Here is a 15,654-nt window from a genome sequence, read left to right on the forward strand (position 1 = left end):
GTAGCTTCTGGCTGACTTGCTACTCTGAGAGCAGTCAGGCCCAGTCTGCACTTGCCAGATATGATGATGTGTCCAGATGAGGCTTTCGTTCTGTTGTCTAACTCCCTCATTTACAGAACCTGAGAGGTGGCCTGGGTTCCTCATCTTTTCCCACTTCATGCATCTTTTCTTGCTCATCACCGAAAGAAGACAGAGTAGTTGCACAATGCGGCCTTTTCACGGACAGTGCTAGCAGCCTATCATGGGGCACAGCTGCAGCCAACTTAGAAGTCCAGAAGAAAGAAAACCCACAAGGTCCAACAAAGAAAACCACACAAGTAAGTTGTTTAATATATATCAAACTTTAAATATTTAATGATTCTATGTAATAGAATCACATGTTACAGATAAACAAATGTGGTTGCTAAAGCACAACAGGTGAGTTAGTTATATATTTGGCCAAATTACAGGATAACATAACAAAATCATCTTAAATTTGAATGCTTAACTGATAGTATGGCTTTAAGACCACAAAAAGGTGAATACAAGACAGGAATACATATTCAGAAGTATGCCAGCAGAGGTAAACACAGGAAGACACCGAAGTTGTTGTGATTTCAATAAAAAAAATTATATAAATAAGTGTTGCACGGGTTAATCCTAGAATAATATACAAGGTTCTCTTGTTTTCCAAAAGGTGACAAAAATAGTTCTATGCATAGTCATATATATCTATGAACAGAGAGTTACAGCCTAATCCTATGAGCTACTCTGTCAAGTTGGGTGCTTAAAAGATTTGGTGGAAGAACCTCCGCTCAAGTGGATCCGCCTCTGTTATGGCAATTATACTAGAGTCTGATCCTGGACTCATGAATTGGTATTCCCTGAGCCCCTTTGCAATGCCTACCAAAGGAAAACGAATCTTTCTGGGCTGGTTTGTACCATTTATATGGCTTATTGTGGGCTGTAGGTACTTTGAATGCAGGTGCGGAGATGTACATCACACTATTCCTTATTATTAGATAGGGATGAAACAGGATTCTCTCAAGACCTAAGGAAGAGGCAACAGGCTGTGTGAGTCATATTCTGTTGATAACATTGTAATTCTTTGAGTCCTTAGCACCACCACCACAAATTCTTTCCTATCACTGTGGAGTTTTTTGGTAAATAAATACCAATGGAATGTTAAAAAGCAAGAAACCATCTCTAGCCTTTTTCAGCTGTGTTCTCAATGAAGGGCAACGATCCAGCTGATAAGACATCCAGAAGCTAAGCTTAAATATGCATGTATTTGTTTTATACGAGATATATATTTATCTACATATCTACATATGCACATAAACACATCCCTTTTCTTTCTTTCTTTCTTTTTTTACAATAGACAGAACAGGTTGCCATTTGTGGACTGGAGAATAAAATGGAAATGTGCACAACTTACAAGGAAAAAAAAAGCCATTCTGTAAAAATACTGCCTGCTTAAAAAAAAAGAAGATACAACTCCTCAACGTTGAGCAAATTGCTTATACCATAGAAAAATAGATCACCTTCCATTTAAAAGTTGCTTTGCTCAGCGGATCCACTGTATGAAACAAACAGTTCTATCGCATAATGAATTTCTAGTCCAATCTAAGACAAGGGATGAAAAAGGCTAGAAAAATAGAATTAAACAGGTAAAGGTCGGTACAAAACAGCAGCTAGGGTGGTAATGATGTTGCTTTGAAACAGCGTGTTAGTAATACAGTAGTGGCTGAATAGGCTGTAACTGTTTGCAGGACAACCCCCCCCCCCCGGCTGTGTTTTAATGGTTTTGTGGAGCATCTGTTTTCCTCTGCACAAAGCAAGTACAAAACGTGAAACCAAAGGCCCCTAAGATGTTCAAAGTGCAAGCTGATTTCACAGTCATTCAATCAGCCTTCGATCCCATTGGCTTGCATTTCCTTGAATTTAAAGGGGAAGGCAGAACGGCCCTTTTGCTTCCTGCTTGATGGACAAAGCTGAGGGTCCAGAGGCTCAGATGTTCCGCTGAGACGCTGACAGTCTTTCAAAAAATCATTTCGCTAATCTCCCTTGTTTACATTCTACACAGAGGCACAAGCCAGCCTTCCTAGACCCCCCTTCCCAGCTCCATCCTGTTTACCACCCTAGCTGAACGCTGCTCAGCGCAGTTCAAAAATGACCAGTTGATGCCAAGTAGCAGGATTAAGTCTTAATGCACAAGAAAAGTCCCACAAACCAAAAAGAGAGATAGAGTTCCAAAACAAGAGACTTCTCCTTTCTCTTTCATCTTTCATGCAGGCTCCATAACAATATGAAGGACTTATATCCCCTCACTGGCAAAGATGAAGGCTTTGTCGAGACACTCAACACATGGAGGCTTTAAAGCATCTCCCTGTGTTGGAAACCAGCAAGAAAGGTAGACATCTCTGGAGATTTGCATCGTTTTTGTATCATACCCTTTCAACTCTGGTGGGATCGTATGCATCTGCAAAAGAAGAAAGTCGGTCATTACTATTAGTTTTAGGAATGCATAACCGCTCCATATTCTCATGCCTATAAAGTTTCCCTTTGATTCTAGTGAGAACGTCACAACATTAAAACTGAAACAGGGAGCCTGACATTTCTTGCATTGCCCATTCTCACAGGAGTCCTCCTCCATGGAAATCCCATTACGTAGACAGATGCTAGCTTGTACTTTCCTGGGTTCAAGTACTACTGCAGCATTTAACGCTCTCCATAGCTTTGAATACACTGTTAGGTATATTCAAAGCTATGGAGAGAGTTAAATGCTGCAGTAGGACTTGAGCCCAGGAAGATACCTCCAGGCCACTGTCTCAATGTTACAAGCAACTGGACGCTATAGTGCATTAAAATTAAATGTGAACAGTTGATGGTGTTGTTTCGGAGGACCCCAAAGGGCTTATCTCTTTGAACCTTATTATGAATTAATTATTAATGATCAAGGTAGTGAACTGTGTAGCCATACAGAATTCTCTCTCAAACCTGGCAAAAAAGGTGTGCAGATTTGGCTTTCATCTTGCTTATTAACACTTTAAAAAAAAAATGAACACATCAAAATTTTAATTGAAATTGGAACTCATTCTTTCCTACCCACCAAGTTGCCATCCAAATGAGCAAGAGAAATCAGAATCTGAAAGTAAGTGGTTTAAAATAACTAGTTACTGGTAACTACCTCTTCTATCCAATTGCAAAGAGACAACATACTTTGCAGTTTTAACTGAATGACAGATAATGTCACTGGTTTAATGGTAAAAGGGTAGCTTCTTGTTTACTTCAATAGTACAGGGGAATGGCTTCATTCAACAGGACAAGAGGAGGATCATATTCTTGACTTGCTAGCTTGTATTTTCCATTGTACTTTGTTGTGAACAGGCCAGCACAGACTGCCCAGAAGTCGGAAAAATTACCAAGTCCCTCCTGATAAAGGCAGCAGAACAGGAAAGCATTTTAAGGGTCTGGAGAAATTTTTGAGACCGCAGGTTTTGTCAATAAGCATGGTCTCTCCAGTGTGGCTTTTCTGTAAGGTCAACTCTCTCATCTGAAAATTATAGCTCCTTTTTATAGTAACCCTAGAAGATACTCTGTAAAACAGCCATTGAATCAGAGATACTATTCTGAAGAGTTGATTGGAGGGGAGCAGTGACCCACCTATATTTCAGATCACCACGTTATCATTTCTCAGCATCACACAGAAAATTGCCTATAATAAGGTTAACCCTTCTCTCCTCCATACTCACATTGGCATTTCACATGCACATGCTTAAAAATGCTAGAAACACCAGGATAACTGGGAAAGGGGCATTATTTTTCTTGTGGGTGTACATACTGATGAGGACAGGGATGAAAATAGGAAAAAAAATTACAATTGCTGACCGACACCTTTCATTCAGTAGTAGCTGCAACATTTACCCTTAAGAAAGATACACTAATGCACACTTCACTTTCAAGGGTGCTTCAAAGTAAGTGTACCCTCCCACCAAAGTAATCACCATGGAAATCTTGGGGAAGTTGATCTTTTACCTGAGCAAAATACATCTTTTCCAGTTTTCTTTTCGTTTCTGTTGTCCGAGAGTCCATTTTCAGCCAGTGAGATGATGCGCTTGGAAACTGAACTCCCATGAGAAAGTCTACGAGGCAGTTCACTACGCCCTGAAGAGGACTCAGCTCCTTTTTCTTCTGGCCCTTTGGACTGTTTCTCTTCATCTCCATCCTCACCCGAATCTGTGTTTTTGATGCTTAGCCTCCTCATGCGAGAAACGGAGTGAACTTCTTTCATCCTCACCAGGCGATCCATGGCGGCGCGGTTAGGAGGAGCTGCCAGCTTGCCTTGCAGGGTCTCGATCACCTTTGAGGTGCTTCTGGCTCTTTTTTCTGAACTGGAGGGAACCATGTTTCTTTCAGCAAATGGAAGCACCATGGACTCAAGAGGGGATGTCTGGTCTTTTCCTTGTCTATCAAGACCTTGATGGTATTCAAAATGCTGTTCGGCTATTAAATTTTCTTGAGCCGAGTTTGAGTCTTCCACAGATCCCACTGAGGTGTTTCTATCTCCAACAAAGAAAGAGCTTTCTGTCCAGCCACACTTTCGCCTTCCTTCATAAGATGCTGCTTTTGCTTCCACGGCCTCCTTTTCAGTTGACAATTCAGAGCTCTGGAGAGTGTTCTCAGAACGTGAATGGTCTCCCCGAGGCACTTTATTTTTGGGCACAAGAGACTCCACGGGTACATCTATACCCAAGATCCTGGCTGCTCTTGCCTGGAGCGATTCATTGGGTGGAATCGCAGAAGCAAGAGGGTTTCCATAACAATCCAGTTCAGGACCCTGAGTATCTTCAAGCCCCACAGATCTCAAGTCTGGCTCAGAGAGACCTTGATTCCTATTAGTTAAAGACAATCGTACTGCGGACCCTCTTTCCAGAGGTATATTATTCCTGGGCATTGCATTTTTCTTCACCTTCTCTACGTCAACTAAATTGTCCCTGTAGTTTTGCAAATGGCTTTCTTCCCTGAAATCAATGCTGTTGAATGGATTGGAGTGATCCTTATCATCATCGTAGCTATCAGACAAAATTCTTTTGCTTGGGTGTGGACTAAGTGTCTGCCTTATTATCCTTCCCCCAACCTCCTGTTTTCTTGGTTCTGCAACAAGGCACCCGTTTGCTGTTCTAACAACTTCATTTTTCTTTTTGATTGGGAAATAGCTTTGTGATCCAGCACTTCCATGCAGGCCACTAGGTATGACTCTGGAGCTTGAATTTGCAGATGCATTTAAACTTCCAGGCAGGCTTTTACCCTTTTCTTGTTTAAATACAGGAGCAACTGGCATCACTGCCTCTGACTGCATACCAGGTCTATGGTCATGGCTTGGTTCATCATTGCTAAAAGTCCCTCTCTCTTTTCTTCCTGCTGTCTCCTCCTCTGCTCTATCCCACTTGCTGTCACTCTCCACACTATCATCACTGCTTTCTTCATGTTCTTGAAGCTCTTTGTTAAAACTTTCTAGCTCACTTATTATATCCCAAGGACGGCGATTTACAGGTTTTAAGAGGAACTGCCCGAATAGTTCCTTACTTCTGCAAGGGGCACTTACTTCCTCCCTCAGGGGAGAACCAGTTTCCTGTTCCTGCCCAGGAAGAGTTGTGCATGAAGCACAAGGCAGATTCTGGCATGCTTTTGGACTAGAAGTCCCAACCTCAGAACACACAGCAGTGCTCGATCTATTAAGACATCCCTGATCTTTCACAGTGGAGGCGACCTGCCCACATTTTCTGTTACTAGCAGGCAACACTGTCAGTACTGGCTCTGTGGTGGAAGTCCCATATCTTGGTAACTGGAATGTTGACTGTGTATTTGATCCCCTTGGTTCTAAGCTATGGAGAAGCTTCGGGGTCTTGGGTTCCTCCACGAAGCTGGTCTGTGTTTGTTGGTCCTTGTACTGTTCACCTGGCCATGAGCCAGAGTATGGGTGTTCCTTGTGCTCCGCAGGCTGCAAGAATCTGAGATCATTCATTCGTTTGAACTCTGGCTTCCACAACTCTTGTTTGTGCAAGTCATTCTTGTTGGTCATGCTTCCTGTAAGGGCTTGGAGTTCCAAGTCTGTAGAAGAGGTACTTAGGAGACTTTGTTCCTGCAGAACCCCGCTGTTATCAAACCCATTCTTTTCCACAGCCCCTTGCGTTAAGTTGTTGTTCCCGTCCGTATCCGGCAGGTTCAGATCAGATTTAACTGGGATGGATACCAAGCAAAATATTGTTTCGTTCCTTTTTTTCTTTGAACTCCTCCTGCTGTGCATCTCAGATCCAGGTTCAAATGTTTTTACTTTAGTCACAGTCTCATAGGGGGGTTCTGCAGGAGGGCTGTGTGCAGACCCTCTGCCTTTAGAGCATTTGCGATTCAAGTCTTGACTTGCGTCATGACCCTCTCTTTGGATAGACAAGGCACAACCGTCCTGATCTACATTAGACTCTGCTAACCATCTGCTGCCCAGTGCAGAGCTGCCAGTGTCCTGGCTGCATCTCGCAGAAGGATTTAGTGAGTCTGTCGTGTCTGAAAAGGCACTGTCATACTCTAGTTCCAGAGGACAACCTTGAAAGGCATAGGAACGTGAACTGTTGGCATCCCCAGCCACTCTCTCATTGTTCTGAAGACCATCTGGATGTGCGATTTTAATATGCCGGATCCGAGGGTCATCAAAGGGAATATACAGGACAGAAGACAGGTGGCCCTCCACATGCTGAGAGTGGCATTTCTTATCACGAGGAATTTGTTTATCTTTACAGTGTTCACGTGCAGTCTTAAATGTATCCTCAGGAGGCTGGTGACTACCAACAGTCCTCTCTATTGGACTCTGCATACCGTTATTAAAGCACATACCATAGTCAGGCACTTCACCGGGCAAATGTTGATTTATAGTTTGCTGAGCTGGAGATTTATAACATGGAGGAGGGACGTACAAAGGGGGCTCCAGGCTAGAGTCTTGGATGCAAGCCTCCTGCATCTGATCATTAACTTTGGTCAAAGAGAAGACCGTTCCATCTTTTCGCAGATCATCTTGAAGCGTGTTGGTTTCCAGGGCTCCCCTGTTTTGTTGGTGAAGTTCATAGGAAGGAGGCTTCAGCGGTCTGCCGTATTTAGGCTTGGGCAAAGGAAGGAAGGGGAATCCCGGGTCAGAGTGTTGGGAGGTTTCCAAGCTTAATCCAGATGGAGGGCAAGATACTGTTTTAGTTGCACTGAGTGAGTGTTTATGAGTAACTAGGGAGGGCATGTCAACACATTTGAGGCTCTCTGGTGAAAGAACTCTTGGCAACGACTGAGACTTCCCCTTGGTGTGAGAAGTAGCTGTAGTATCACCTTGCTGCACTGAATATGTATTTTGAGGTAGCCTCTTTATGTCACCATCAGACATGAGTTCTCCAAACTTGGTTGGTTGGTTCCAACGATCGGTCCTTAAACTTTGCCACCTGTAGTCACCAGAGGGCTTCCAGTTCTCTGGCATCCCAGTTCTCCTGATATTTTCCACCCCACCTCCCATCTCCCATTGACTTTCTTTATCACGTCCATACAAGGCACAAGGTGCAGCCATTCCTTTCATCTGGGACTCCCCCTTATCAGTATAACCCAACAACACACTAAAATCTTGGCCTCTTCTTCTCCAGTAGGCAAGATCTTTGTCCGTCTTGGGGCGTGAAGACCAGCCTAACTGTGGTCGGTCATAAAGCCTGCAAAAGAAAAGGAGAAACCATTGAAAAAGTCCACCCAAACAAAAACAAAAAAGGATCTTCCCCCTACAAAAATAAGTGCTGTAAAGAATCTGAGGCTCCCGGAATCATAGCTCAACCAATGTAATTGCCACCCTAACATTTTTGCATAACTATAAATGGGAACTTTGTTGGAAGCACTACAGTGCTGTGGTTGTAGCTGAATGTTGATAACAATCATCTGTAACATTAGGAGAATGTGTACATAACAGTCAACTGCATGCGCACACATACAACCTACACTACTATATGTTATGTTAAAGCAAGCGAGGACTTGCAACAAAGGTTGCCATATGTCTCCACCCCTTAACAGAAATCCTTCTCTCCAGTGCTCCAACCATACCCTCTTGGCTTCTAGCTCTTCTTTTCCAACGGATGCTCAGCATCAACTATTGTTGGTACAGGAATTGCCCTCTTAGTTAAACCAAAAGTACTTCTGCAAACATCAGCTGTATCCTCCACTCCACAAACAAGCTGGTACCTTTCTTTTTCAAAAGGTCTGTCTGGTTCTGAGCATCTGCATTTGCCATTAAAGTACTCAGGATCTGGACAATGAGGCTTTATTTTAGCTCCAGGCAGACTCCTGATTGAGCTGTCTGAATAGCTCAGTGAGTTAGATACATGGCTGTGGAGCTAGATATTGGCAATTCGATTCCCCACTGTGTGTTTCAAGAAAACAGACAGCCTGTGTAGACTTGGGCAAGCTTTACAGACCCAGGGTATCCCCATATTAAGGGAATGGTAACAATTTCTGAGTATTCCGTACCTAGAAGACCTAGAAAGGTCACCATATGTCAGAAATGACTTGATGGCACATAATTATCATTAGACTACTGAGTGCATTACTTATCCCCTTAGATCAGGGTAGGCAACTTTATCAGGGCTGTGGACTGTTTTTCAGATAGCTTAGGAACTGAGGCTGGTAACTCAGGAGGCCGAGGAGTATTTTCAGAGTGAAGGGTTATGGTCAGCACGACTAATTAGCATTACACGTACTATTTGTTGACAGATGACAACATTTAAGCACTCTAATGTAATATAAAGGTTTATATGATGCAGTATAATTCAACATTGCCCCAAACATAGGCACCAGTTCTTTGAAAACAGTTTAAAATTTCTATTGCAATGTCATAACACTTAATTTCATAAAATATTGTTTATTCCTTGAAAACCAAAATCAGTCCTAATTCATCAAATGAAATCCACTCACTAATTACAACTTTTTATGTACATGTATGTATTTTGCCCCTATTCCTAGCACTGGTACTTAATTTAATAAGGCAGCACTATAAAGCAAAAGAAACAGCACCAGCAGCATCAGAAAAATCACAGTGCTTTGGTTTTCTGATGCCTAAGCAGTCCCTAACCTTTGAAACTGTCATAGAAAGGAACAATCTCTCTCCGATTAACAAGGAAGGAAGCCAGCATCCAGAAAAAATAGTTAGAATTCAGGAAGCGTAGTGAGTGGCTGAGGCTATCTTAATGCAGGCAAGACAATTATGATATATAACTCACAGTCCTAACAAAACAGCGAACAAGATTGAGACATAAAATAGCTTAAAATAAGGCACATTACGTGGTAAATGACTGTCAGAGAGTTGCAGAAGCTGTCTGTCTGATTTTCAGTGGCAATATTTTTAAAATTAATTTTCCTGAGTGTTCTTGAGGGACTGCCAAAAGAGGTTTGCCTACAACCTAGGGAGTGCACGTTGCCCAACCCTTCCTTAGAAACCAATTTTCTTTTCTTCTCTTTTTTTTTCCATTGTAGGACATTTTTAGTGTGTCCCTGAACTGCCTCTGAGTCAGTGCAAGAACTCAGTAGAACTGGCCTTCCAAATAGAACCTCTACTTACGAACTTAATCCGTCCCAGAAGATGATCGTAATCTGAAATGTTCGCAAGTAGAAGCACCATTTCCCATAGGAATGCATTGAAAACCGATTAATCCGTTCGGGCCGAAGAAAAAAATACCCCCCCAAAATAAAAAGAACACAGCAAACGTGATCGGAAGGCACCGAGGCTTTAAGAAGGAGGAAAACCTCCAACAACAAACAGTAAACCGACCTCCCTTGCTGAGGCTTTAAGGGGGAAAAAAGCCACCAACAACACAGCACAGAAACATACTGGCCCCAGCCAAAACCCACCCAGAACAGTTTTTTAAAAGGAGAAAAACTCCCTGCAGGGAGAGAGAGAGAGAGAGAGAGAGAGAGAGAGAGAGAGAGAGAGAGACCTCTTGGAAGCAGAAAGGGAAAGAGCTACAGCACAAAGAAGCAGCCTCAGCACCATCTACAGTTAGAAATTTGAATTTCCCGCCTTTTTCCCCTGCCTTTTTCTGTTCGTAAGTGGAAGCCCCGGTCGCAAGTTGAAGCAAAATTTTGCGGCCGGAGCTGATTGTAACTCGAAATGGTCGTAAGTAGGGACATTCGTAAGTAGAGGTTCCATTCAACCACCCACTACGCATAAGGAGCATCTTCCCAGAGACCAGGAAAACAATCACTTGTAGAAATTTTTCATCCATCGCTGTAGAGAAAGCTGATATGAGTAGATGTGGAAAAGTAGGCTAATAAAACCTTTCCAGATTCCTAACTTTTCCACATGTATTTGGAAAAGACTGGAACAAACCGTGAAGACCTACTCTAGCCTCAAGATTCAAAAGCAACATTACATCAGCCAGAGCACTTGGAGGCCAGATGCACACACTTGTGGTTTCATCCTAGGAACCACATATGTGTAAGGAATAGCAGTCATTTGAGAAAAAGGTGTACAACATGACAGAGACTCTTTTTACTACATCTCTAAAGATCCCCTACCATCCGGGTCGCTGGAGAAATCTGGGATGTGTAGTTCCCCCCCTTCAAAGAACTTTAAAATTTAGAGTGCTTCCTAAATTTCATGATACTTCTTCAGCAGAAGAGTGTACTTGTGTTGAAAGTGTGTCGTGTGCAGTTGGCGAGGCAGCTCTTCATGAAAAACCAATATAAGTTCTTAAAATTGTTCATGGCACATGAGTTCAATAATCACTTTGTATTTCCTGCAGAGAAAAAAGGGGTTCAAATGTGTAACTGCCAAATGTATAAGCCAAAAGGTGGAAAAATCAGACATGACAGAAGGAGGACAAGAAAGTAGATCAGACAGAGTTCACCTCCCTCCACCTCAGACCTAAATGCAATTAAGAGTTTGTTCATAAATAAGAGACAGAAACTTGGGAAGAATGAGGGGATCCATCCCAAAAAATTCTTTTTCTTAAAATTAGACAAAAAAGAAGAAGAAAGAAACATATCCACATGACCACCAATAATCCATGTTTCTGAGCTCTATTCAAAATCAAATCACTTTTGTTGGCATCTATGAATTCATCCCATCAAGCAAACCTGCTCATAGCAAAAACTGAAATGATATTTTTTTTTCATCATTGGAAAGATTAAAGCAAATCTTCTGGATAAAATGCCCAGGGTAGGAAATTACTTCCTTCCATGGGCCAGAAATGACAAAAGCATTTACGTCAAAAATGTAGTGTTCCTACACAGAAATATAGGAAGATGAACTTGGTTGTCTCATCAACAGCATCTGGATTAATATAACTGGGGCGAAAAACAGAAAGAATGTGGCAGCTGGAGTCTACTCCTGATCAGTCAATCAAGGAGAAGATGCAGATAAAACCTTTGAAAAACAAATTTTAAGAATTTCAGAGAAACATGATGTAGTGGTAATAGGCGATTTCAATTATCCTGATATCTGTTGGGAGGCAAAATCTGCCAGATATGGTCCTTCCAAGACATTCCTGGCTTTTTGTGACTTATAATTTTCTCCTATCTGTCTGCCTGTCTGCCTGTCTGTCTATCTGTAAGCTCAGAGAGGACATGAAAATAAAAAAGGACACATATAGGAAGTGGAAGGAATACGAGGCCACAGAGAAGGAGTACAGACAAGTAGCAAAGAATGATCACTAATGATCATAAAATTAGACAATCCTCACTTTATGTAATAGTGGAGAAAGCAACATAGAAACAGAGGGCTAAATTCAATCGTTTGGCCTACCTAGAATAGATCCACTGAATCAGTGGGATCCTGGCCGGGCAATGACTGTATGGGTCCTGCTGATGTGACTCTAGTTGGGGCTAAGAGTTGGATGTAGCCCATCATTCTAATAAAGCTGCAGGCTAAACAAGCAGAAGAAACGTGACTGTGTGAATTTCTAAGTGAAACTACAAGACTAGGAAACTCTACTCATTGAAACAAACCGGCAAAAGAAAGACAAGTATGAGTGAAGACATAATGTGTTTGTTGCACTACCTATTCTGCCTTTCCTGAACAAAGCATCTGCGGAGGTTTGCCAAGGAGTCTCCTCACGAGACTAAACAACAGTTGACCAGAGCCAGGCCTCCTGAGTTCCAGCATACTCGATCTTAAAGTTGTCCACCCTACCTGTGAAACAGTCCTAGCTTCAAGAAGTGAAGCACATGGGCGTGAGTGTTTTGGCTGTTGATGACAGAAAATGTAGAGGGGACATGAGCTGTCATTATTCCCCCCCCCCCCTGCATTAGGGCTATTTTTCATGAATTACTCTCCATGTTTAAAAATGCATTTAAAGAAATCGCACTGAGTCCAGGACGTAGATAAATTTTATACATCCAAGACTGAAACATTTTAAAAGTCCTTTTGATGTAGAAATGGGGGGAAGAAATAGAATAGTGTTTATATCTCTTGACAGAGAACAACCTGTATCCTCACTTTTGCCTTTGAAAATAAGCTGAAGTGTCTCCTTTTTGCTCCTGTTCAACTGACAGACAGCTCCAAGAACATGGTTTCTATGCCTTTCCCTCTTCCAAACTGAACCATCCTTCCTGTCTGATTTGCTCCAGTTCAAGCGTACGTGTGCAACTGTAATGGCAAGTGACACGTTTTATGAAGAGACAACAAGGCCTTTCACAGGGCTGAAGATGGATTAATAAGACCTTCCAGGAAGACTCTAATGTTTCTTTCACAGAATACACCTCAGGAAAAACATGACTCTTACAGAAAAAAAAGAGTGGGACATTCATAACTAATTCACAAGGTCTTACTGAACACTTCTATAGTGAAGGGCTGAGTTCTGGTTTACACAATCTATTCTCAGCCACGTTATAAGGACATATATTCCTAATTCAACATGTACAACCTAACCACGTTTTCCTCTTCCTGCAAGGTCTTGTTCACCTGATATATTTCCAGAAAAAACATCTCCCCCTATCCTCATTGCCTTGCTAAATACATTTATAAAATAACAGGGATGGGCACTCGAGTAGCGGGACACATTGTCAAGTCAGACTGAAGTCGCACCAGGGAATTCATTCATTCATTTATTTATCTGATTTTTACCCCGCCCCTCTAGACAACGTCTACTCGGGGCGGCTTACATAGATTAAAACTCATCAAGATAACATATATAAAAATACAATTATTGCAATTAATTCTAATTGACTTGGACTCAACTTGTATTCTCCCCCCCCCAATGATTTGGACTCAGCTCATTGCTGAGAACCCATCCACTTCTCCCTTTTTTCTGGGGGGGGGCAGCTTGCTTTTAATAGGGACTCGGACATGGGGCTTGGAACTCAGAACTTGGCACCAGAGACTTGGGACTTGGGACTTGCTACCAAAGACTGGGACTTGGGACTTGGACCCAAAGACTGGCCAACATCCCTGTAAAATAATTCAGAGTTGGAAAGGACCCCAAGGGTCACAATTCCCTGCTGGGGCAGGGCATCCAAAGCTAATACATCCCTGAACGATGGCCATCCCTCCGTTATGTGAAATCTTTCAGAAAGAGAAGTGCATATCTTTCAAGGTAATCCATTCCACTGTCAAACAGCTCTTACACTCCGGAAGTTCCTCCTACTTTCCAAGAATTCCGCTGAGAAGTCTATTTAAAATACAGAGAGGATTTTTTCCATTGTAATGCCCTATGCATACATTCAGGATAGGGTTCACTTGAATGCCCAGGGAAAAGGAGGAGGCTACAACTGATACATATTCTTTTAAAGTTGCATATAAATGATTACAAATTGCAAATGGCCACCCTATAGTGCTGCCTGGTTAATTACAGGTGTGGGACACCTGAACTCAGTTTTGTTTTTTTAAAATATCTAAAGAAACCTAGGGGGTAAGAAATACTTACTCCACTTCTGATACATGCATGCTGGCTAAAGGTGGCAAAATGTTGGGATAACTGGGTCCTGGATGCTTCCCTTTGATGACATGACTGTTTTCGTTATTGTTCAGGTAGTTTTTCGTAGCTATCTTCTTGCTGGTTGCATCGGCTCCAGAGCTGGTTAAAAATCCATTCAGAGTTCCGTGACGGGACCTCTTGTCTGCAACTTCGTGCTGGAATCCATCGCTTCTGTCCTCATACAAATTGGTAGGATTTTTAGATAATTTGTATCCATGAGAGATCAGGAGATCCTCTACGCTGAACATATTGTATTGGCTTCATTTACTGTGGCATCCTTTGAAGTTCTCATGAACTGGGCCCATCACTGGAAGAGAAAGCAAAGGACTTTGTGAGTAAGGAAAGACCTACCTATAGATCCTCCTGGAAGGTGGATAACCAACCCAGCTGTAAACATGTGCAATCTGAGTACATATTTTTCAATAAAGGACCAGTGCTCTCACTCTCATGAATTAGTTATAAATACAATAAATGCAAGATATGTTTTATAATGTTTTAAAACATCTCCTCCTATCCTCATTGCCTTGCTAAATGCATAGGCATCCTTCAGTCTCGAGAGACTATGGTAACATGCTCTGAATTGAGGAGTGTCCTCTCCAGAGCATGAAGCGCGGGTAAGGTAATATGGAGGATAGGCTGTTACCCAAGCAGCAGATCCCCCCTCTCCACATTGCTGAGATGGTCCAATGGAAAGGCAAGAGCCAATACGACTGGTTCCAGCAATGTCGCAAGAGTTGGCAGAATGACAAATACAATGCTAAATACATTTATAAATAAATACATTCCCGTAATCCTTTGAAGTAGTTGCATGAGATCAGTTGGTAATACTGCAAACATGTGGCACTGAGAGTAGGAGCCAGTGACATCTCCATCGTTTCCATATATGAAATAGTATTTATGAGTAAACAGCTTTTCTCATATATACAGTAATGCCAAAACATTAGTAAATGCATTTAAAGGGAAAAATGGGGCCTGAAAAATCAGCCTTAGATGGCCAATGCTGCATTTAGCCCAATCCTGATCTAACAGAACCTTGGGCTTTTTAAAGGATTGTTGGCTGAATTTACTTAAAAACAATGTGGCTTACTGGCAAGATAACTATAGTTTTGAGAAGGACTGGACCCCCCCCCCCCCTCATCAAGTCAAAATTGTCTAGGAAAAAAATTATAAAGGCTATACTTCCAAATAATGTGTTTCATTGTAAAGTGCAAGAGATAAAAAAAGAAGCTGTATTAGAAGCAGTCCTCTAACAGATGGAGAGGTTGGTTCAGGGCAACTTAAATTATTTTTCCATTGCTAATTGTTTTTCAAGCGTGAACACCTGGGATTAAAAGAAGACCATGTATGCACAGAACACCGAACAGCTGGTTGCTAGAACAATTCATCCTCAAAGAAAACGAAAAAGAAAGACCCACCATGACTACTGTGAAAAACAATAACAGTTGACAGGTCGCAGGTGCAAGGAAGAAATGTCCTTTTCCTGGTGGTGTATAAACTCACAGTCATGGTTTTGTGAGCAGCATCCATTTCCCGGCCATTGACATATTGCTGTCTGGGCAAAAATAGTATACAGGAACTTTCTGACAGCTGCTTTAATAAGTGGACTAGCTACTGAAGTAAATGGAGTCAAAAATGCAAGGTGAGGAAAATGGACCACAGAGAACAGAGGAAACTTCCATTGTGTGTTCCTTCA

The 15,654-nt window shown here is 42.0% G+C and overlaps 1 protein-coding gene across 3 annotated transcripts in view; it reads right to left on the bottom strand.

Moving 5' to 3' along the window:
- Window positions 1-325: 325 nt before the first annotated feature.
- JCAD (junctional cadherin 5 associated) overlaps window positions 326-15,654 on the bottom strand; it is a 65,539-nt gene continuing 50,210 nt past the window's right edge. For all 3 annotated transcript variants that reach the window (XM_073002990.2, XM_073002989.2, XM_073002991.2), the window contains exons 2-4: window positions 13,911-14,268; window positions 4,018-7,715; window positions 326-2,461 (exon numbers count right to left, since the gene is read on the bottom strand). In XM_073002990.2, coding sequence (XP_072859091.2) covers window positions 2,427-2,461; window positions 4,018-7,715; window positions 13,911-14,209 — 4,032 coding nt within the window. In that variant the 5' untranslated portion in view covers window positions 14,210-14,268 and the 3' untranslated portion in view covers window positions 326-2,426. The remainder of the gene's footprint in view (window positions 2,462-4,017; window positions 7,716-13,910; window positions 14,269-15,654) is intronic.

The sequence above is a fragment of the Pogona vitticeps genome, chromosome 6 (genome assembly GCF_051106095.1).
Source record: "Pogona vitticeps strain Pit_001003342236 chromosome 6, PviZW2.1, whole genome shotgun sequence".
Taxonomy (NCBI): Eukaryota; Metazoa; Chordata; class Lepidosauria; order Squamata; family Agamidae; genus Pogona; species Pogona vitticeps.